We start from the raw sequence: 23,642 nt of genomic DNA on the forward strand, positions 1-23,642 counted from the left end.
CTTCTCTTTAGTTTCTTTGGTCCAGAATAATTATTGTTTAAGAAGAAATTCAGCCAAATTACCATGCCCTAGAATCTGAACTGAAAGATCCAGATTTTCTCCTAAAAATTCCATAATAAAGTTCTGGAATATTAATGAAGGTAATATTGATTCGCGTTTTTCTATTCCAGTTTCTAAAGCTAAATTCAAACTATATCTAATAAGTAATTATAGATAACTATTCATTTATTTGAAGTCATGTAGGTCGGTGCTATTGTTCATAAATATTTAATTATGTGGTAATTTATTGATTTGAGGTGTGGGCTGTGGGTTCAGTGTGGTGTCTCATTTTCTTCCGAGTATATCTAGTGTATTATTATTTCTTTTCATCATTTGTTATTATTATTATTTCTTGTCATCATTTGTTATTATTATTATTTCTTTTAAGGGTGCCTGTTTTCGAGTATAACTTACTGTGTAGGCACCCTCTGTAAATATTTTGTTTTCCACTGATTCATATTGTAAAAGTTTTATTTTGTCTTGTAGTGATTCAATGAGAAATTAAATGAACTTGAACATTTATATTTTTGTGCTTAATGCTTACTACAACTAAGATTCCTCAAATCTTACACTAAAACTTAGAATCATTACAAAGTATAATTTGAATTTTTTTATGGGCTTGATGCTATGTGAAAATAAAACCCCTTAAATCTCACCATGAGAAAATATATAGCTCGTAATTTACATCGTTGAAACTTATACCATGTAAAAAAAAAACTATACTGAGACGTCTCATTAGCTATGAACACGATCGAACATCAAAGATAAATTTTAAACTGTAACCTTTATTCAAAATCACAGCTTAAAACGTTTATTCTTCATCTTCCTCAGCAGCAGTACCAGCAGTACCCTTCTTTGCGTTCTTCCTCTTGACACGGCCAGGGCGTCCTCCACCGAATGGTGATCGGAGAGAGAAATCGATATGTTTCTGGCTATCGAGCCGAACAACGTAGCTAGGGATGTTAACTAACTGCTTTCTTACACTATAAATAAAGAAATAAAAAAAAAAGAGAAAATAACAACAGAAATCTATACTCATCAAAAACCACCCCTAACAACTCTCAAAAGTTACAGTATCCTCCCGGAGATGAAAACTGCATTTAGTTTCTCCTCTAAGAAATATCGTTGAAAATTCATGGCGACATTTCATGCTATATATTATCAAAAAATATTCAAAGACGAAGAAGTTCTACATGATAATCATTTTTTGAGAATAAGCTTTGTTATTTTATTTTTCTTTTATCTTTCCATGTTATCTTACCAATTAACATATAAAATTTGTTATTTTCCTATTCTTTCGTCTTTCAATGTTATCTTAGGAATTAACATAAATATTTTCAAAATCTGAAACGAAGGAAAAAAGAACATGAAAATTTAGGTTGTAGTATAATTCACACAGACTACAGTTTTATAAACTCGGTTATATTATATATATAGATGGCCAAACCTCGCCTTTTATTTCATTGGCAGTCGTTGTGACAAAATCTAATTCGATCCAACATGACAGTATTTTTATCAGTTCGATTGCAACCCAATCCCATTCTACTGAACCCTCGTAGAGTAAACTATAGAAGAGAAAAAAAAAAGCAGTAGTAAAAGAGTAAATTGTTGTTCAGTATTTGAATCCCGGACATGCCTTCTTTTCTTTCCCCAACCCTAACGGGTAACTGAAATGGGTAAATGGCAAAGGTTCTCAGAATTAATCCCCCCCCCAACCCATAAAGGCAGGTGTCATTTGCTGGTACATCTTATATTATGTGACCCAAACAAAATGCTTTGACGCAATTTCAAATATCAAATTGATAGGAAACTGGGCATAAATTCAGTTTTCATTTGCTCCTTGGCAAATCGTTACCCGACCACTTTGCAAGAAAGCCAAAAAACACTATTTTGCCATTAATTTGGGAATAGACCAATTCCTGAAAGTTTCTTTCAATTTGGAAAAGTTTTGGGGTTACTAAGACCCTTCTAAGGGTTAAAATTATTTTCCCCAACTAACTCGGCAAATTATAATGTTTGAGGAGCTTAGAAGAAAATACTTTTAACTATTTGTTTCTTACGTGTCCAACACAGAAAGTATGAAGAGAATGATGAAAAAATAGGAATTAAATAATAAATGATAAGTTTCCAAGGTTCATTAGTATCCCAATTAAACCGGTTTGCTAGAACCCGAGGCCTTATTGTCCCACTTGTGCAATAACTAAATCTGCATTGATTTTATTTCATACTGTCTTGGATATTGAAGAATTAATACTTCTGGAAATAACTTGGGTGTATTTTTGACAATTATTAATGGGAAAACATGAAGATTTAAGCAGAGCTTGGAATTGCTTTTTAGCATCTGGCTATAGCAACAAATTGCTGTAGTTTCATAAAACAATAATCCCAGAGCTGAAAAAGCCATTAATCCATGTTCAAAACATGAAAACAATTCAGCTTTTCTTGAATGTTAAGCCAAGGGTCCTTACCTTATACATTCATTATGTGATTGCAAACAAAACCACGTTCGCAAATGTCTAAAATGCATAATCATTGCTACTTAGGGATTGTTCAAACAAAAAAGCAGATAACAAGAAAAATGAGCCCTTTCAATGGAGCTTAGCGGGTAGGGCCTTAAGATGTGCATAATCATAGTTTTGCACACAAACTGGTCTCGAGTGGGGGAAGAAGACGGGTTCCTAGGGGATTGTTTAAGAAGGGCAGATAAAAAGAAAACTGAATTTTTGACCCTTTTCCCAACATGATCCTTTCAACTGATCTTAGGAGGTAGAAAATTCCCCTTGCTTTTAATTTGGTTTCCAACTGAATACAATGATTTGGAAGAATAATCACTTCTCTCTTGCCACTAAAGATTCATGTGGATAAATTTAAGCCCACATTTTCCCAATCCGGCAACAACTTTTTGGTTTGTCGTGCATAAGGCGCCAATGGTGGATTGATGGTGCAACAGGCAACCTTCTGCAATTACAATAGACTAACTTGTCCTTCTACGGATGCAATTGAAAAATCCCAGCAGTACAGGTTATCTAAGGCAAAGGTGAATTTACCTTCTTGTCAAATCAGTCATTCTTGTTAATGACAAAGGCGTTATTTAGAGCAAGCTCTAAACAAGTGGCCTTAAAGAATAGATCGTTCTATTTGAATTTTTGGTCACAAAAACAACAGCCAAGTCCATTATCTGCAAGTACCAAAACATCAACAATTAATCACTAGGTATAATGATCTGTCTAAATAATAGAACGGAGCAAAGTACATGCTAACACAGGATTAAAAAAAACGTGTACCTCCTTAAAACAGAAAATGCAGGATAAGACAAGGAATGAAGGTGTTTACAGTAACCTGTAACTATTCCATTTGAACCTAGAACCTGACCTTCACAGCACGATGATATTAAATCACACTGGGTATTAATCTGTGGTATTAAGTGTTGGCCTTCAACAGAACAAAAAGTTACCAAATGTCTGTTATAACTGATCCCTACAATCAAAGCCACTCCTAGAGGATTTTCTTTCCATGAAAAAGACAAGGACTCCAGTTTAATGAACCCAATCAGAAATACAAACATACTGCTAGTTAGTTTGCACCACGGCAAAAACAGAAAACACCAAAACCTTGAAAACTTCCAGCCAGAATTTAAACTAGAAGCATTGTAAGCTAATATTACCATTTCGTCTGAACTATTGCTTAAGGCAAGGTAGTATATTCTGCATTATTTCCCCCGAAATTTAAAAAATTCACAGCAAAAACGATAATACAAAAAGGATAAGCTATTATTTAACATATATTCTTGTATATACTGTAGTCAGAACAGAAATGAGGATTATGCACACGCACAAGCCACAACGAAATCCTGTCTATTGCTATAGCCATGTGTGATTAGAGGACAAGTGCTAAAACAACGCACTCACTCTTGCCCACACAGGCATTACATCCTTCTAATTATGAGTCACTTATTTGAAAAAAACACTACACAAGAAAAGGCATGATCTTTACAAAGTACAATGTAAATATCAAGAAAAATAAACAAGTTCATCGTCAACTTATTTTACTGCTATGTTGTTTGCAATTATGTATTTTTCTGCAAATATAATTTAGAGCATTTACTGGAATTTCTCAATAAACCTTGGCTAGACATAAACAGATTTAGTCAGCTATGGGCCACATTCAAAATGAATCCGTCGTCAAGAATAGGAGGAATAAGCTTCAATGAACAGAAAAATAACTGTCATTAAAATGAATTATAACTCTGAAAGACAAATTCAACTTAGCTGTAGTGTTATACATAAAACTTATTAACTTAAGCAGCGTGGTCTTTGTCGTCATTTGCAATGTTGCATGAAGCCCAGTAAATGACCGTTCTTAATATCAATTTTGTAGTATTATTATAATTAATAATCTGCGCAAAATTAGTCACTAAAAAAGCAAAAGAAAAAATTCCGCAAAAAATGTTGGGGTGATACTAATAAAATACACAAAATACTTCATTTAACCAAATTCACCCTTACCGAATATGCCTTTGCCTGATAAGAACACGAGCATGATGGATTGATTTGGCAAGTCCTAGTTTAAAGACTTGTGTTTGAAGACGCCTTTCCAGAAAATCTTCAATTTTCAAACCCAAAACATAATCGAGCTTCATACGATCCTCACTCAACACGCCAATGCGGACCAAGCGACGAAGCAGAGCATTACCTATTGATACGAATAGAGATTCAGTCTACTCAAAAACAAATTGACAGAATATACTTTGAAAAATAATGTCAGTGAAAAATTTTCATTCAAATATAATTTATGACAAGAAGTGTCAGATAAATTGCATCATCTCAAAAAGCACAAGTAGCAGATCTTTTTCTTTTTTACTGAAGAGTGAGTTAATCATTAATAAACAACTACTGAATCAGGTTTTCAGATAAGGATGTGGAGAATTTTTGGAAACCAGGGGAATCTGTACACTTTTTTAAATCAAAACTGCAACCTAGTCTGCAGTAAGGAAGTAAGAGGAGATAAGATTGCCATGGTTGATCCTTTGTGAATTATTATTGAAGAGAAAGTACAAATTTTCTTAAACTGAAAGAATTATCCAGTCCCTCACACTATGTTGTTGTACCTCACCTCACAAAAATAAGCTTCCGTTCTGTGAATTTAACTTTTCTTGTTTTTTTTTTATATTTTAGCCTTATCACTTCATTCATTCATTATTTGTGGATAACTGTTAAAAAAAAGAAAAATGAAGATAGATTTTGCATAATGAATTAAGTACAATTGAAGAGACCCGAGATAATAACTGAAATCAAATAACTTATTGCAAATTGTTGTTATATTCTGAAAGCTATTATGGGTTGAAAGCTGTGCTTGTGGCTAAAATTGACACTATCCCATCAACTCTTCAGTTGGTCATTATGTTTTTCTTCATTAACACTTCATTCATTCATTATTTGTGGATAACTGTTAAAAAAAAGAAGAATGAAGATAGATTTTGCATAATGAGTTAAGTACAATTGAAGAGACCCGGGATAATAACTGAAATCAAATAACTTATTGCAAATTGTTGTTATATTCTGAAAGCTATTATGGGTTGAAAACTGCGTTTGTGGCTAAAATTGATACTATCCCATCAACCCTTCAGGTGGTCATTATGTTTTTTCTTTGAAAATACTTTTCAGGACACAAAACAAGAAGAACAAAAACAAAGGAAAAAGGAATTAAGTTGAAAGTGTTTTATGTTAAGATTTTACATCTACAACTTCATGTTTAACACCCCTCTCCCAGGAGGCTACTTATCTTCTGAATCAACAATATCAGAAGATATGGTAACAATTATTTTTCTTTTACAAAAGATGAAATATAAGTCTATACAGCTGCTTTTTGGACACAAACCCTAGTAAAAAATGATAGTCACATTATAACTAAAAAACTCATTCAATTACCTTCAAACAATCTTTTCTGGTCTTTTTCGTCAAGTGTAAGAAGCTCTCTGGCAGCCTTGCGAATCTTAGCCAAGGTGTATTTGACCCTCCATACTTCTCTTTTATTCCTCAGCCCAAACTCACCAAGAAGTTTTAGCTCTTGATCAAGACGAGCTTTTTCAAAAGGCCTACGGGGGGCAACATAGGTCTTTGACTCTACTTTAGCAATTCGATGATTCACCATCTTTTAGCTGCAAAAATAGCATTAGATTAAAGAACATATATATCCAAGAGGAAGGGGAGAGGAGGAGGAGGAGCAATATCATAAAGGGAGAGAGAAATAGAACAAGTACATATTTAGGTAAGAAAAGGGGATTCATCAATATCTTCTTTACAGATAAGCAATTTCAACTATCCTGTGTATGTGACAAAACACCAATCCTAAACTGAAAATTTAAAAATTTAGTTAACATTTTTCTGAAGATGTGAATTGTATGCTCAAGGTTCTGCAATACAGCATCATTGACAGGGTTATTGAAAAATGGTATGTACACCACCATTGAAAAATGGTGTGTACTATAAGCTAAGTCAAGAGAAGGGTTCCCATTGTCAAAACAACTTCCCACAGTAAGAAATCGAATTGTTTCGTAAAACTATCATCAGTAGTCAATTTTATCCAGCTGAGGTATGTACATCCTGTCCAATTGTTCTACCAACTTGAAAATATGATCTTTTGACGTAAAACCTTATGTTAGGTATCCTTTTCTCAGACCACACTGCTTTTCTATGACAAACAAATAAATGTTCAAATGGGGATGAATCCATTTATTTAGACAGTGAGAACAGGTGCAAAAGTCTAGATATTTCGATCACATATACAGCAATCAGCATCAGTAGAAATGCTGAAGCAATAAAATTCAAACTAACAAACTTATACAAAATAAATAACTTTCAGGTCATTCACAAAATAATGAACTTCCGGCTTATTTACTAGATTTTTTTTGAAGAGTTCAATGACATAGTTCATTCAAAGTCTTGACGTAAATTTTCTTCTTTAATCATGCCTATATGTAAAATAAATTTCTAATGAAGGTGGCAAACTCTTCTGTGTCTAGTTGCAAAAGAAATGTAGAGTTTATAGTTGTATGGTCACATTTCCCCATATATATACGACGTAACACCTTATATTAGGTATCCTTTTCTCAGACCACAGTAAATTATTCTGTGAATGACCTGAAAACTATTTATGTTGTTTTGTATAAATATGATAGTTTTAATTTTAATACTTTAGTATTTCTACTGGTGACAATTGTTGTAAATGTGATTGAAATATCTAGACTTGTGTACCTGTTTTCACTGTCTAAATAAATGGACTTATCCCCATTAGAACGTTTATTTGTTGAACATAATAATAATAATAATAATAATGTATTATTAAAGCTTTTTTACAGCCATATACAAAACAAAAAGAAAAGAAAAAGGATAAATAAAATGAATACATACTAAAATCACTATCCTCTTAATCAACACTCATACCCTTCAATGCAAAATTCACCACACCTACTACCGTTTGTGGTGAATCCGAACTCAAAATCCCCCGAAGTAGCCAATCAGTACCCTCTTTCAAAACCTCCCCCCTTATATGAGAAAGCCGCCGGCATCGCAGGAGGAAATGACCCAGCCCAAAATCATTCTCACCACATTTTAGACAAATACGCTGCGTTTCCGGACCTTCTCTATTTTTCCAAACTTCTTTTCCTTGTATTGGTAGACAATTGGCTCGAAGCTGAGTCCACGTTTTCATATACTTACTAGGTAATCCCAGCTTCAAATATGTCTCCTGTCCATAAATCCGCTTTATATCTCTATACAAAGTAAGACTAGTCGACTTATCTAAAGCTGTCCACCAAAGTTGAATTTCCTGGTCGTGCAATCTTGCTTGCATATGATCCGAATTGTTCTAATAAATGATTTCAAGATACAATATTTAGAGGTAGTCAAAAAGCAGGATTAACATTCTATAATAAAAAGTGTCATATTCCCAATAAAACTGTTATTAGATGTGCTGTATATGATAACTGGATTTGCCTACCAACAACCATTAACTGCAAATTAATTAACTGCAAACCTAGAAGCATCCCTTTCCTAGTTCAAAGAACAATACTTGTTTGAAATTTAACTTGACCATTCATAATAACATCAGCTTGACTTAATTATTTTCAATTTTGGTTTCATTTACTCACAGTATTTGTTCTAAGTTTCACTTATTATGTGACTTTACTTTTGCTTTGTTTTATGTTTTAATAGTGTTATTAATTTTCACTGAGGAATTATTTTGAAAACTATTTTTATGTAATTATAACGATTACAAATTCCCCAGTAGTATTCCCCTGAACTACAACCACACTGAGAAATTGTGGCTGAAACCGACTTGAATCTTCCCTTTTGCAGTAAACCATTTTATTGTGAATGACAATGTTTGTCATAAGATTTTAATTAGCAGACAATTCTTCTGGGTTGTTTTATAACCTCTTCCTAGTTGTGTTATTTTATAGTAAGGTACCTCCTCATTATAGCATAACATATTCAGGAACAAATTAACAATCAGCTGAGATTGCTCATGGAAGGATGTTGACCCTTGTTGATAGAACACTGCCAAATACAAAAAAAAAAAAAAAAAAAAAAAAAAAAAAAAAAAAAAAAACACATGACCAGGATGGGTCCAGATCTAACTACATTTAACACAAGGGCCTCTAATGGTATTCTTTTCTTGCAACTTCAGGTTTGGGAAGTAAGCAATGGCTTTGATTATGACCCAAAAGGTATCAGTCATAATGGTAAATGTCCCTGTGGAACCAACTGGCAGAGGCAGTAGTGATACAGTTGAGTTTTAGACACAATAGAGGACCGAACAGAGGTAAAAATACATATCCTAGCTTAGGCAAAGATAGTGTAGGGGAGAGGAAAACATCAATGGTAATAGACTGCAACAATTATATCAACACAACAACCTAATTACAATCAATACAATATCAGATCATAAAATGATCCATAAGTCAACAGAAAACTCAACCAAAGGTAAGATAGTTGACCATATTGATATAATATTGTACATCACCGGAAGAATCAATACAGGACATTAAGGTATAATTTAAAGCTAAAATTGGGACAAGTGACTGACTACCTTCCAAGAAGTTATGATGTTGATAGACCTGGGGATGAGAATTTTAGAATATAAAACATGGATGGAATAATTTTAGGAAAGTAGTTTGAAAAGTAGCGGAACATGTCTTGGGGAGGAAATCAGAAATCCGGCTAGAAATATTAGCAAAAACACTCAGTTTGGCAGAAGAGAGAAGGGGTTTGTACAAGGACTTCCTGAGTGATAAACCTAAAACAAGATGAAAGTAGAAAAGGCATAAAATTGCAACTAACAAGATGTTAAAAGGAAGACATGACATGGACAAATTGTGAAGAATGTGGAAGATGCTGTTAGATGACATAACATCAAGATATTGTACTGGTTTGTTAAGAAATGGAGAGATGGTAGTCAGTCTAGATTTGTCCTAGTTCAAGATAAGAGATGTGCCTCATTTGGTGATAAGGAAAATGTTAAAGATAGATAAGCAGAACACTTGAAAATATGTTAAACCAGTATAAAATAATAGGAAACAATATGGAACAAAAAATGACAATTAGGAAGTTAAGGAAGATTTATTTTACAGTGCTAAAAGGATTAAAAATAAATAATAAAGTCCAAATGCCAAATGCTAGTGCAACAAATTAGCTTTTGAAATATGGAGGTTGTGAAGCAGAAATAATGAATACTAGAAATGAATTTAGTATGTTAAATGACAATCTCCTGCTGAGTTATCTGCTGTACCTTTTGTCTGTTTCCTCAAAAATTCTTGTTCTTGGTGACTTCAATGCACCCAATATTGACTGGCTATCCCAAGCCACATCAGGGACGGACCAGTTTTGCTTTTCAACTTGTGCAAACCTTACAGGATAGTTTTCTGTGCCAGCATATTGTTGATCCCAGAAGGCTCAGAAATCATTCCACTCCCCATGTACTAGATTTGGTGATCACAAAATCTCCAGGTGACATACTAGACCTTAAGATTCTGCCACCTCTAGGTAAAAGCGGTCACTTAGTTATGTCTCCATCAATGAATGTAAGTGCACATGTGAACTCTGGTTCTAAATTTTATTATGATTACAGCAAGGGTCGTTAAGATGAAATTCAAGACTTTAGCCATTCTGTTTCTATTGTGAGGAGCTTCAGTCTAGAAATGCAGATGTGGATGTTGCTTTTGAGTATACAAGGGCTCAGAATCACGCCACTCGATCTCTACACGTTAACCAGGAATCACTCCAATTGTCAATCATTACTAACATTCTAGGGTGTCCAAAGAAGTTTTGGAAGTGTGTTAATAGAAACAAGACTGATATGTGCATTTTTGATGACCCAGCTACTAGCAAATTAATAAGCAATTATCAGAAAAAGGCTGATGTGTTTAATAAAACGTTTTTGCCAACTTCTGCAAATCCAAATGATGTTCATGCATGCAGTCCACCCCATTTTACCAAATTTGTTTCAGCAGACAAAGTGCCATTTGACTGACATTTCTTCAGAGCAGGTTTTAAAAATTCTCCAATGACCTTTCCATCAATAAAGCTCAAGATATAGATGGTATTTATAACACTTTTCTTCAGAAGACAGCCATGTATTTGGCTGAACCTCTTGCGTTTTTGTTTAACCATTGTCTATTGAGTGGTAAATGCCCCTTAGCGTTGAAAAAAGCGGTCGTAAAGCCCCTCCATAAAGGAGGATCTAAGTCCCACTTTGCAAATTATCGTCCAATTTAAAACACCTCAATTTTTTCGAGAGTTCTTGAAAAGATTGTTATATATCAGATACAGGATTACTTCAAGCGAAATAAATTATGGCATCTGTCACAACAAGTTTTCAGAAAAAACAGGTCATGCAGTTTGCAGTTGGAACAAGTAGTAAAAGATTTTCCAAAATATGACTGATTCTGGTTTAAAGTTTGATTGCTTGTACATTGACTTCAGTCAAGCATTTGACAAAGTTTTAGTTAGTTTGTTGTTTGAAAAATGTGAAAAGTATGAGCTAGGCAGTAGAGCTTAAGCATGGATTACTTATCAGGCTGTTTCCAGCAAGTTATAGTCAGTAGAGCACTTTCAAGTGAGAGCCCAATTTTGAGTGGTGTGCCACAGGGTAGTTGTTTGATTCCAGTGTTATTTTGTTTGGTTGTTTGTCAATGATTTGCCTGAAGTATTTCACCACTCCACTGTCAAACTGTTTGCTGACAATGTAAAACTGTAAAAGTGTTACCTCCCTGGTAGACGTTGCCCTTATTCAAGAGGATCTGAATAACCTATATGATTGGTGTAAATTGATCTCCATGTTTGTAAACTATCAAAAATGTTTTGTACTTCATTACTTTTCGAAAAGCTTGACTGATCACCTTGGTGATACACTTGTTTCATCTGCGGATACAGTATGGGAATTAAGTATTCACTCAGATAACCAGTTGAGGTTTCATAAGCATGTGTCAACAATTTTGCAAAATGCTAATTATGGTCTGCTTCGAATTAAGATGAGTTTCAGGAAATTTAACCTTCACTGCTTTTATGACACTATACAAGACAATAGTATGCCCAGTGGTAGAATATTGATCGTCTGTGTGGTATCCAACATGGAAATGTGACTTCCAGCAAATTGAAAAGGTTCAACATTGGGCGTCAAAGTTTGTGCCATATTTGAGTCATTTACCACATCAGCGTTGACTGCAATGTTTGGGACTTCCTTCACTGGAGTTTTGATGGGATAGGATTGACCTGATCAATACGTTCCATATTATGAAGGGTGTCGATAATGTGAACTGGGCTGATTTCTTCAAACCTAGTCATCACTCAGCCACTTGACAAAACTCATATAAACTGTATCAGCCGCGAGTGCACATGAAAATAGGTCAATGTAGCTTTCAAAACTTTGGAATGGTTTACCTGATACTGTAGTTTCTGTGCAAATGGTGCAAACATTTATGAGTGCTATTGTTGAAACTGAGTTCTATGGAAACCAGTTTTTTTTTTTACTAATGAATATTTTTTGTTTTTGTTTTGCAGGGTTGCTATTTGAGCTTTCATTTCTTGGGTTTGTATTGCGACAAGCCTATGACTTTCTCCTTTATTGAATAAATAAAATAAATTACTGAAATATGATTTCAGGAAAGTTCCTAGCAATTTTAGGAAAACTGTAATTAAAACAAATTAAAGGAAAGGTGGTAAGAATGACTGATAATTACAGGCATTGGTTTTATTTCTGTAGGACGTAATTAATAAGCATGATGTAGCTTATTAGACTAAAAGATTATGTATATTTAACTTTTGGTGTAAGTTTTAAGTGACAGTCAGTGAAGTTTTAGTAAGGGAAGAGGCCAAATTTTCACATATAACAAAATTTTGAAGTCAGAAAAATCAGGCCTCTTTAGTCCTCAGCTTTATAAATTACAGACATTTGACTCAGCTGATAGTAAAGCTCAAGTGAAGGACCTATTATTGTATAGATAAGTACAGTAAAGTTATTTATACTATACACACAATATTATTGTTGCAGTTATGGTAAGAAGTGAGGTTTTTAGTTGGTTGGGTGTGGAATCAGGAGTTAAGCAGGGTTGTGTTGTTACCCTCATGGACTTTCTCCCAAGGAGCACAGCAAGGCTATGGGAGAACATAGCATCTAATGAGGTAGTGAAACACTCCTGAATTTAGACCATTAAGATAATTTGAGTGTGCTAGATAAAATGTTAGCAAAAAAAAAGAATTTTCAGAGGGTTTAAGCACTCAGAGTGCAACAAAAAGTTTGAAAATGATTGGTAAGAAGACTGAGTTGCTTAGGCTGAAAATAAATGAGAGTGAAGAGGCGATATAAGTATGAAATTTTAGTTAAGATAGCATCACATACTTGTGTAGCATTATTGGTACAAATAGTGGATGCAGTAAAGATGTAAGTGGAATATCCAGTGCTGGGTGTTTTTGCAGTTAAAAAGTTTGGAAGAATAGGGAAGATACCTGCAAACTAGATTAAAATGATGGAAGCCACACATAATGACAATGGTCAAGTATGGCTCTGAAACACAGGGACTTTGAAAGGTAGAGGAATATTTGTCCAATAATTTCAGGAGTTGTCTAAGGACAGTTTCAGGAACGTTTCTGATTTAGTGTACAACATTAATCTATACAAAAAATGTACTTGTACAACAAAAATTAACTTATACAAAAAATCTATTTTAATCCCAATATTGCAGTTTAATTAAAGGCATGTTAAGATCCTAGGTTTTATTTTACAATTGGAGGATGACAATTGCCAAAGACTGTGTTGTTTTTTGCCACCTGTCTTGGGCCCAACAAAAAGTAGGCCATCCCCAAATGAGGTCATGAGAAAGAATTTAAAGGATGTTACAAATCAATAGGAGGGGGCTAATAGTGAAGCACTGAATAAGTTGGGGTGGAGGAGCATGCACAGCTGTGTTCGCAGTAAGCAGCTCTGTGTTCCAACGAGTTCTTAATGGTTGCATTATTATTATGCTATAGAAAAACTAGAACTGTCAGCTAGGTTGAAATCAATGATAAAACATAATGAGGCTCAGTTGCACAACTGTATATACCATGCTACATAAGTCACGTTTTGAATTTTTTGAATTCCAAGCAACCAAATTCCAATAGAAATTGATAAGAGTACATGGAATTGCACTGAGAGCAGTTTTAAAAAGAAACAAAGAGAAAATTTCATAAGAATAATATCATAATAAACGATAGGGACCCTTTGCCATACACCACTGAATCATATGTTATTCAGTTGTTAAGTTAAAAAAGTACAGTGTTTGGTGTAGAGGGAGAGGGAGGGTGAAAAAACAATCCACAATAAGCCTTCAGTCTTTAAAAAAAATTGTACCAAAATTGTAAACAAGTAAATATCTTTGGCATGAAAAATACCTGTCCAGAGGTTGCAGTCTGCTCATGCCTAGTTAAGACTAACGAAAAGAATCAAATCTAAGATTTTCTTGAATAAAATGTATACAGGCCACGAATCAAAAATGACATAGTATCATTCTGGGATTAAGCCTGAAATTTCTCTAGCCTTCAAACAATGAGACTAATCACAATGAGTAGTTCCAGACATAATGAAGGCACAAATGTAGACATTAGACCAACATTTTCAAGGTAATAAGAAAAGCCTGGACCTAACATTCAATTTTGTTGGTTTTTTTTGTCAGATACTGCTGAGATGCAGTTAAAATATAAAAAAGGTAACATTAAGAGGAAAGTAAATTTCAACAAGTCAAGACTGCCAAAAAAAAATAACAGCATTGTAAAAATAAAACCTCAAGATATCACTACATCAATTAACTTAGAAATATATATACCACAGGGACTATATATGAGGCTATTGGGGGGAGGGAGGGGTAGGGTGCATTGTCAGAAAAGAAACGCTGAAATTTGAGAAGAGCATAAAATAAGGAATCTAATTGTACTACTTTCATTGGTCTAGCATTCTTCCTTCAGAGGTAACCAGCAACTAAATACTTAGCAGGAACACTTTCCTTTCCTGTAATTGGCACCCCTGAGATTTACTAGAATACTTAGTTATTTTTTCCTCTCTCATCTGATTTCTGGTTATAATGCACCTTAATATAAATAAAACATCAATCTATTTTAAAAGTTATTGCCTAGGAGCAGGTCTACATCCAGGCATTAAGGAGGCAAGAAGACACAGAACACATTTTTAAGTCATGCCTATGGTAAAATTATAGATGCAGGCCATTCTGTGCATCTTGAAAAGTAGTTGAGTTATGAATAAAACCAGAAGAGCCTCAATGCTCCCCTGATGAGGTATTTTGAAGTACCTTCCTCTGCCCCTTCCCTCCCTAAAAAGCACTGACCTTTGATGATCTTTTACACTCTTCATTTTGTACAACTAAAATCTTGATAAATAGCTTTAGAAACTATTCAAAGAAGGCAGAAGGTTCTGATTCCTGATGCACAAGGTTGTAATAAATATTTGTAAATCTAAATATATTTCTTACATTAAAGAAGAAATCCTTAATATGTTGAAAAACTGGTTATAATAATTGATATTACCAAAAACTAGAGCCAATGGAAAGAGACCAATAACCAAAAATTAAGGTCAAATGTTCTTTTTTCTAACATTCTAAATACTTACTTATAATTTGGCAAATATCTATCAATAACTAACACAGGGACTATGTGAACACACATCAATCCACTAGCAAATGCACCCCTCCTCTGTGATTGTCTCATATATAACTTAAGGAGTACATAAAAACTATAAGAAAAAATAAGTGTATTTCTTATTTTGTGATATGCACTAAGTTTTTATTGATTAGATTATCATGTTTTCTTCTATTATTTATACGCTTTTTATAATCGTTTTAAATAACATTATGGTAAATTACACACCATCACACACAAAGATAAATTACAGACTGAGAAGATAATCAGTTTCATTAGCAGCTATATGTATGATTAGACTAATGTCAAGGACCAATATATTACTAGGCTAAATATAAAATAAAAACAAACAAGTTTTTTTCAACTGAAATTAAGAGGTCACATTAAAACTTGAAACAAACAGAAATTATTTTCTATACAAGTACCCTTCTTTATGGTAGTCTTTTAAAAATACATACCATTCAAAATCAACAGCCCTTGTCTTTGAGTAGTCTTTCCTGAAGGTTAAGGACAAAAAAAAAAAAAAAAAAAAAAAAAAAAAAAAAAAAAAAAAAACTACCATAAAGAGCAAGGGCTGAGGAAGGGGCAGCCCCCTAAAAATAATTTCGGTTCATTTTAAGTTTTAATGTTTTACTGAAAACATGCTAACACCAGACGGCAAAATAAATTCTATTCTAATTGTGTATTCAGCCTGTAGAGCTCCCTTAACCAGAATTGCTGTTATGTCTCCCAGTGTTGAAGCCTTCAAGGCTGCAGTTCACAAAGACTGGTGCAGGAAGCCTTGGCTCAGAGTATGTGATGCACCTGACAAATGAAGTTGTACTTATTGCTGGCAAGTGCAATTTAATAAAATATTGCTCTTTACTTTCAGATGAAAAAACTATTGTCTTTTTTTCAGTTTTGACTGTTTTTCAAATCATGCCAGGAAACCCCTCACCCTGTGTCATATTTCTCCTGGAAAATTTTTCATCCATAGAAAATTCTCCCTGTGGAAAATCCTTTCCCTCTAGAAAACCCCCCAAAAATTTCTTACATTGCCCAATAACAAATACAATACATGAATAATATGAGAAAATTACATAACTTACAGGCCTTTCCCCAGTAAATATGGAGGGTCATCATCAAAAGCATAGTTTTTGGACCTTACAAATATGCTGAATCAAATGGCTATCTTAAAATTCTGATTGGATGTCTTTAGGGAAAAATGGGCACGGGAAGGGGACTAGTTACCCTCCAATCTTCTTGGGCACTAGAACTTTAATTTCTATTTATATGAGCTCTCTCTTGATCTTCTATAACCATTGGGTACTTGTTGGTTATTTGAAACACACCCAAAAAATGAAGTTAGGTTAATCCTAGTGAAAAATAACAAAACATAACAATAAATTAATAATTTAGAAATAAAATTATGGAAACCTAACATAACCTAACCCCCACCCATAATGTGCAAATATATTGCCCAAATTAAAGTCTAATACATTGTATCCTCCATCACTTGTTTTTGTAGCTATGAAACGAGTTTCCTGAGATGTAACCTAAGCATAATTATTGAATGTTTCCAAATAACTGACAAGTACCAACCATTGGTTCAACACAATCACCCCCCAGGGAAAACAAAAACAAAAATGAATGGAAATCTGTTATCTTTCTTCTACCTGAAAATACAAAACTCTACATTTTTGTATATAGGAGCTAGAACCCTCTACAGTAGGGTTTTCTAGTATGCTGAATATGATGGTGTGATTTTCATTAAGATTACTTGACTTTTTGGGAGTGATTCCCCCCTTTTCTGAAACAGGGAAATTTTCTTGGGCTTGTAGCTTTTGATGGTAACATTAAACTTAATGAATTTTACATATTTGGAATCGGAATAAAAAGCCAATTCTTTTGATATATCTGTTGTTATCAAAATTCCTTTTTTAGTTTTGGTTACTATTGGGCTGAGTTACTCCTAACTTACAGTTCATTACTATAAACTATTTGGAAAGGCTATCAGCAGGAGGGCAGGTGCGCATTTGCCAAGTAAATTGAGCACAAAAAAGTTATCAAGTAGTGTTTTCCACTTGTCCCTGTGTTAGTTGTGGCTTTGTCATTCTAGAAGAACATAACTTACCCCCCCTCCCCTTCCCTCTAATGGACAAATCGGCTGTGATAATTAAAAGGGCAACATACACCATTTTTGCTACTTTTCAGGAGAGCCAGAAAACGGAAAAAAGTTTGTTGGCTGTGGTTGCTCTGAAGCGCGAGGCTAATGGAGATCAAGGAAACATTCTAGACCAGCTTTTCCAGCTTTTTTCAGCGGTTTAAATTGAATTCAAGTATTCTGAGCAAGCTCGAAATCATTCCATTTTATGGCGTATGTCCCCTTTTTCCTTGACAAAAAAAGGAGACAAATGCCAGGTCCCCGTGTTAAAGCTCTATAAGAAAATCCTCTTTTGTCATTCCGAATTCCAAAAAATACTGAAGGAATCTGAGCATTTTGTCTGCAATATCAAACAGAGACTGCCTCTGAGCTTTCTTTTGATATGAAATTTACCTGCAACCATTGTTCCGTTGAAGTACTAGAGACTTCTGATCCAATCTTACTTTTTGCACTAGCTTCCTCTTCCTTTCCCTTGGTGTATTACAGAATTACTTACAAGAACCTCCTGGATTGTGGCCATTTTGTTCATATTATCAGACCAAGCGCATCTTACCCTCCTTTTATATTAATTCATCGTTTTGTCAAAGTACTTTGAAACTTTTCTTCACCAAAACTCTAACTATTTGTAGTCTTCTTCTTTCTCTTTTTTGTACTCCAGGACTTCAAATAATATACCTGTTTTATTTGAAATAATACAAGAGTAAAAATAAGGAACTGAATTGGCACAACCTCTTGAAAGAACTTTGAATAATGCAAAGTAAAATATAAAAAACTCAATCATTGGCACGACCTGTTTGGAACACTGGAAGATTTACTTCCACAAGACACACCAAAGTGATGATGTTTAAACAATGACTAAACACGTTTGCAGTTCGTAGTATCCCAGAACCAAAAATGGATTTTGATTAGTGCAAAATTCTACTTATGCTACATCTACTTGAATCTACAAGAAGAAATGAATCACAAGGTAGCTTATTAGGTCGTTGTTTAAATATCATCACGTTGACATCCTTCAAAACACGTGGTTAGATCAGGAGACTCTTCATTCACTGGCGAGTCAATCCAAAATTGCGTTTTCCGCTAATTGGAAATGAGTGTGGATAGCCTCAAAATTCCTTGCTTCTTTGCTTTTGAAATCCCTCTAGGACCTTTCACATTCTCTGGCAAACCTTTCATGCACTTCAATTTCTGTTTAAGAAAAGCAAAACGTTGTAAAGTGTCATTGAAATCGTACTTGTAGCATAGATCTTTCTGCCCCTTTTGAAAAGTAACCTGCACAATTCTGTTCAGCAGGATAGAATCCTTTTCAGGGCCCTTTTTAGGAGCCGTCTCATTTTTCCACAAGAAAAAATCTTTTGTGTCCAGAACCTTCACACAAGTGTTTTTCCTGCAAATTTGCATCAGTTACCAGATCCCTCAAATCCTCTACAGCATCCCAATTTCTTATCTTCTTTTCAATGCAACCGTGGATAGCATCCTCCGTCTAATGTGTATGACCCTTAGTAAGGTACTTTAAAGTAATGGAGTTGGGTCCCCAGCTCTGATTCACGATGCAAACAAGTGCACTAAACAGAATGCAATTTTGTTTCGGGCCGAGAAATAGTCACACCACAAAACAAATTCTTTCACTTCTTGCAACTCGCTAATCAGACTGTATATGACTGAGACCACACCATCAGCAGTTCTGCCATAGATGGCTTCATGCCAAACTATGCAATACATGGTCTCCAGCACACTTCCTGACTTTACAGGAGCAAAAGTCTCATTAAAGACTACTAAATGGCTAGTGAAGTGTGACTTTGATTTTTGGCATAATGGACAGCAAAAGTACTTTCTGAATATCAATGCTGTACACCACTTTTTCCACCCCCTGAGGGTTTTGCACATCTTTTTCTAGCTCCTTTCTTGCTTTCTGCACCATTTGCTTATGATTTTCCATTACCTCCTTGTCTGATTCAGTTAGCTGCTCATTTTTCTCTTTGTTTTTCATGGTGTCACAAAGTTCGCAGGTATCACTCTTAGGCATTTTCAAAGATACATTCATGTTGTGCATCACAGCGGCATAAGAAGCACAAGAGCATTTTTCATTTGGATAGTTTTTCTGAAAATCATCAAGCATCAACTGAACAGTGAGTTCTCTTATCTGCTTTGTACTAGAAAATCCCAGTGTCCACATAAAAGTATTTCAGAAGACCCTGACATGTAACTGTTTTGCACTGCCATCATCACCGGATTTCAAAGGTACGAAATAGCTATAACTGAGGTTTTTCTTGAATGGCAAATGGCCATCTACTTTCACCTTTCTCCGGAAAATATTCACTGCCTCTATCAGTGGTTTTTTGTAGGTTAGGCATTCCACGTGGTCCAGAGCCCAGTATTTGCTGTGGATCTCCTTTTGCATTTCCATAGACAACATAGAACATACAGCCAGCTGAGCTTCTGGAATGCATTGTGGTCTCAATCACATTACAACAACTGTTTCTTTTCTTCAAATCATGATGATTATGCTGAAATTCGGCTGATTCTTGAGCCAAAAAGGAGACATATGCCAAATTTTAAAGTTCAAAAGAACAGGGTCAAAAGGAGACACATGCTCTGCATGTATCTCCTTTTTGGCCCAGCTGCAATCCGCGTCCAAAAGTGGCATATGCCTCTTTTTTATCTTCGCAATGGTAGGAGAATTCTGACTTCACCATTCAATTCCTCATGCTGGGTTTACCCATGACATACACATAACTCATTTTCGACCAAAATGGCATATGTTGCCCTTTCAATTATCACAGCCGAAATATATACCCCAACTTAAAGTCAATGAATTTGAATAACATAACTCTTTTCTTCTTGCTACTTATTTAGTATTAAATTACGAAAAGAGTTGTGCTATTGAAAACTCACTAAGTATATATAATTTGGGTTATGTTTTTGCACATTAGGGTTGGGGGTTAAGTAAAGCAATGTTCTTTTACAAAATGATACAAGTGTTTTAGAATGTTTAAAGGCTAGTTTTCAGTTTTTATAGTGTTTCCTTAGGGAGAGTTGAACCACTAGATATTTACTAACATCTAATTAAATAAAAGTAGTAAAGTAGCCTAATATTACTAGTACTTGGACAAATATTTTGATTAAAATGTATCTAACATGAAGATGGAGACCAACAATAGGTCCCAAATCTTTGAAATTGGCTTAGTAGGGTAAGACCCTGAGTACTTGAAAAGTGCCAAGTCTTGGACAAATAATTTGATTAGAACATATCTTTCCTAACTATGAGCAGCAGGATCCAAATCTTGGAACTGATGTACATGGGCTTAAATAGGGGCCCTGAAGGTATTTTATATGAATTATGAAAGAGCATAAAAAATCATCAAATGATGTTCTTCACTTTCATCCTAGCTGAATTATTTGGCCCACTGCAAATTCACCCTGAACTTTAACCCACCCCTACCCCCCTGATGTGCAAAAATATACCCTGAATTGGAATATATAGGGGTGGGGTAAAATTTGGTACTGGTGCATTAAACAGACACTTCTAAAAAGTTAAGTTTGGTTAATGCTAATGAAATAAAATAGAATAAATATATAATAGTTTAAAAACAAATTTGGGCTATATATTTGCGCTTTAGGGGGGGGGGGGGGTAGTGGTAAAGCATCCCATATATTAAATATGTAACATAACCTAGGTACCTTCACCCCCATAAACCTAAAAAAAACAACAATTTAAGTATTGTAAACTCAATGAAAACTACTTTGCTTTCCATTTTTTGGTTATATATTTGCACATTAGGCAGCAGGGGATTGCTAAAAACAGAATTAAAAAGAAATGAAATGGCTATAAAAATTACCTTTTTTGATTCTAGGATGATCTAGCAGTTTCAAAATCAGAGGGAATTGTAGGTGAGTAAATTATAATGTCATAAATCAAGACACTTGTGATGATAAATTTGATTTTTAATGGCTGGTGCCAGGTAAACTTTGATCTGGCTGATGAATATCAGGTTTGTATAACTCGACAGCCTGTAGCAATTAATTATGCAGTCTAGCCCATTTATTGGGAAAAAAGTTTTCCAATAAAACTTGGCAAGATATCCAGCCATATGGTTGTCCAATCTCCTGTACTTGGGGATTGCTTCATGCATTGAATACCATAGATGTTCAATATTTTGTGTATGGGCCCCAGTCACAGGGTCCAAAGAATTCAAAGAATGATTGACAGTTAGGTGCTGAAAACCTTGTGTGCCTAATCTATTGTAAGAGCTCCAACAATCAGATATTATTGTGGTTCCTGGATGAATCCACTCTTTTATATTTTCAAGTAGTGTGTCTGATGTTTGGTTGGGAAAAAGAACAATAAAGAAATTTGCACTGTCTCTCTCAATTCCTCCAAACACCCACTTCATTAAATGTAATGTCCCCTATTGTGTTTTCTTTTCCCTACCTTTGCTTTGTCTATTTCAACTATTTTTCTGAGACCACCCAATTTACCACTATGTTTCTCAATGAAGTCAAGGCACATTTCACAATAAAAACTTTGCCAATCAACAGCAGTTGTTGATGAAATGCTAATTTCATCAACCAAAAATTGCTGAATCACACAAGACACATAAATTTTCTGTTAATAGCATGATTCAAATTTTTTCATACACAATTCACAATTTATATAATTTCAATATGCCACTGATTTTTGTTTAAAAATGTGCTATGACATTAACTAACAACAACCAGGATAAACACCATCTATAAAAAATAATTTATAGCATCAATTTTAAAAGATTTACACACTGGTTTTACAGCATAGAAAAAATGAAAATTCCTCTTTTTTAAGCTGGAAAAAGAAAAGACTTGATGATAAAGATTCTCTCCTTGGATAATATGTTAACTAGGATCATTATATGTATTTTAAAGTAAGAACTGTTTTCTTAACATATCTCTTTATCAGGGGCCAGAATTCTAAATTTATACCAGAATATATACCCTGAATTGGTATACATGGGGGTGGGGGTAAAATTCATTTCAGACAAAAATGATTATTATATTTGGGGAGAGCATAAAAAAGGCAACAATTGGTATGTTTACATTATTTGTAAGCCAATAATACAAATAACAAAAATTTTACCCCACCCCTATATATACCAATTCAGGGAATATATTTGCACATTAGGGGGGTGGGTGTAAATTTTATTTCTTATGTAAATGAGAGGTAAATTTGAACTCCCCTCCCCTTATGCACAAATATATAACCTGAATTGATGTATATAAAGGTGAGGATAAAATTCATTTCTAACAAAAATGATTATTATATTTGGAAAGAGCATAAAAAAGGCATCAAGTGGTATGTTTACTTTATTCATAAGTCAATAATACGAATAACAAACAATTTACCAAAGTATATCCTGCGAAGGTATTTTGAAGTAGCCTACCTTCCTCCACTCCTCTCTCTAGAGAGTCCTGACCTTTGATGACTTTATAATATCTGTTATAAAAATAAAGCCTAGCAAAATAGATCTTCTGCTTGAATGAAGTGCAACAAAATTGTTTTCTGCTTCACAGCTTTGTTCAACCCCAATTTATAAGGCTGTAAAGATATGCATACATTTTCTAATTTCTGAAAAAAAAAAAACATAGATATGGCTTCAAATTCTACTCAAATAACAGGAATTGCATTTTCAGAACTGTAGACAGGAAAAAACAACTGACACCTGAAAATTAAGGTAAAATGTTGTTTTGTAAAAATTTCGACAGGTATAGACCTGTCATGTAGGCAAATTCTAGAGGGAAAAGGAGTTGAGGTAAGAAACTTCAAAATGCCTTCCCAAGCCCAGGGCATACTTTAGCCTGTAGACCCATTCCTGAAAGTTTCATTTTCCTAACCAAACCCCTTTCCAAGTCAGCCAAAAGTAGAATTTTACCTCATCTTGATTTAACCTAGTATTGTTTGTAATATTTTCCAAAAAATTATTTAGATTAGAATAAAAGGTAGAGAAAAATGGAAAGAAGCATAAAATCAAGTTAATAGGAACACGCTTGATATTATAAAGTAGGAATTCCATTGTTAAGCATTTACAGGCTTGCACCAATTATTCTAATATTTTCCAGGCCAAAAACAGTGCAACACTTTAAAGATTGAATCGGATAAAAAAATGATCTTACCTCCAGCAGTTGTGTGAATCAAATGAACTCATAACCTTCTTCCGAAAATGATTACGTCTGCTAATGTGATGCGTAAAATGGTCGAGCCGCTTTTGTAAAAGTGTCATCTATTTCAATATCAGTGTTTGACT

At 34.3% G+C, this 23,642-nt stretch overlaps 1 protein-coding gene across 1 annotated transcript; it reads right to left on the reverse strand.

Annotated features, from left to right (window-relative positions):
- Positions 1–804: 804 nt before the first annotated feature.
- Positions 805–23,594, reverse strand: RpS9 (ribosomal protein S9). Its single transcript, XM_089103530.1, has 4 exons — positions 23,512–23,594; positions 5,967–6,196; positions 4,545–4,731; positions 805–1,022 (listed from the first exon to the last, which is right to left on the reverse strand). The coding sequence occupies exons 2-4, from the start codon at positions 6,187–6,189 to the stop codon at positions 851–853; spliced, it is 582 nt and encodes a 193-aa protein (XP_088959656.1). The 5' UTR covers positions 6,190–6,196; positions 23,512–23,594; the 3' UTR covers positions 805–850.
- Between the last annotated feature and the right edge of the window lie 48 nt (positions 23,595–23,642).

Source organism: Artemia sp. Qi Xiang Cuo, chromosome 17, assembly GCF_049724085.1.
Source record: "Artemia sp. Qi Xiang Cuo chromosome 17, ASM4972408v1, whole genome shotgun sequence".
Classification (NCBI taxonomy): domain Eukaryota; kingdom Metazoa; phylum Arthropoda; class Branchiopoda; order Anostraca; family Artemiidae; genus Artemia; species Artemia sp. Qi Xiang Cuo.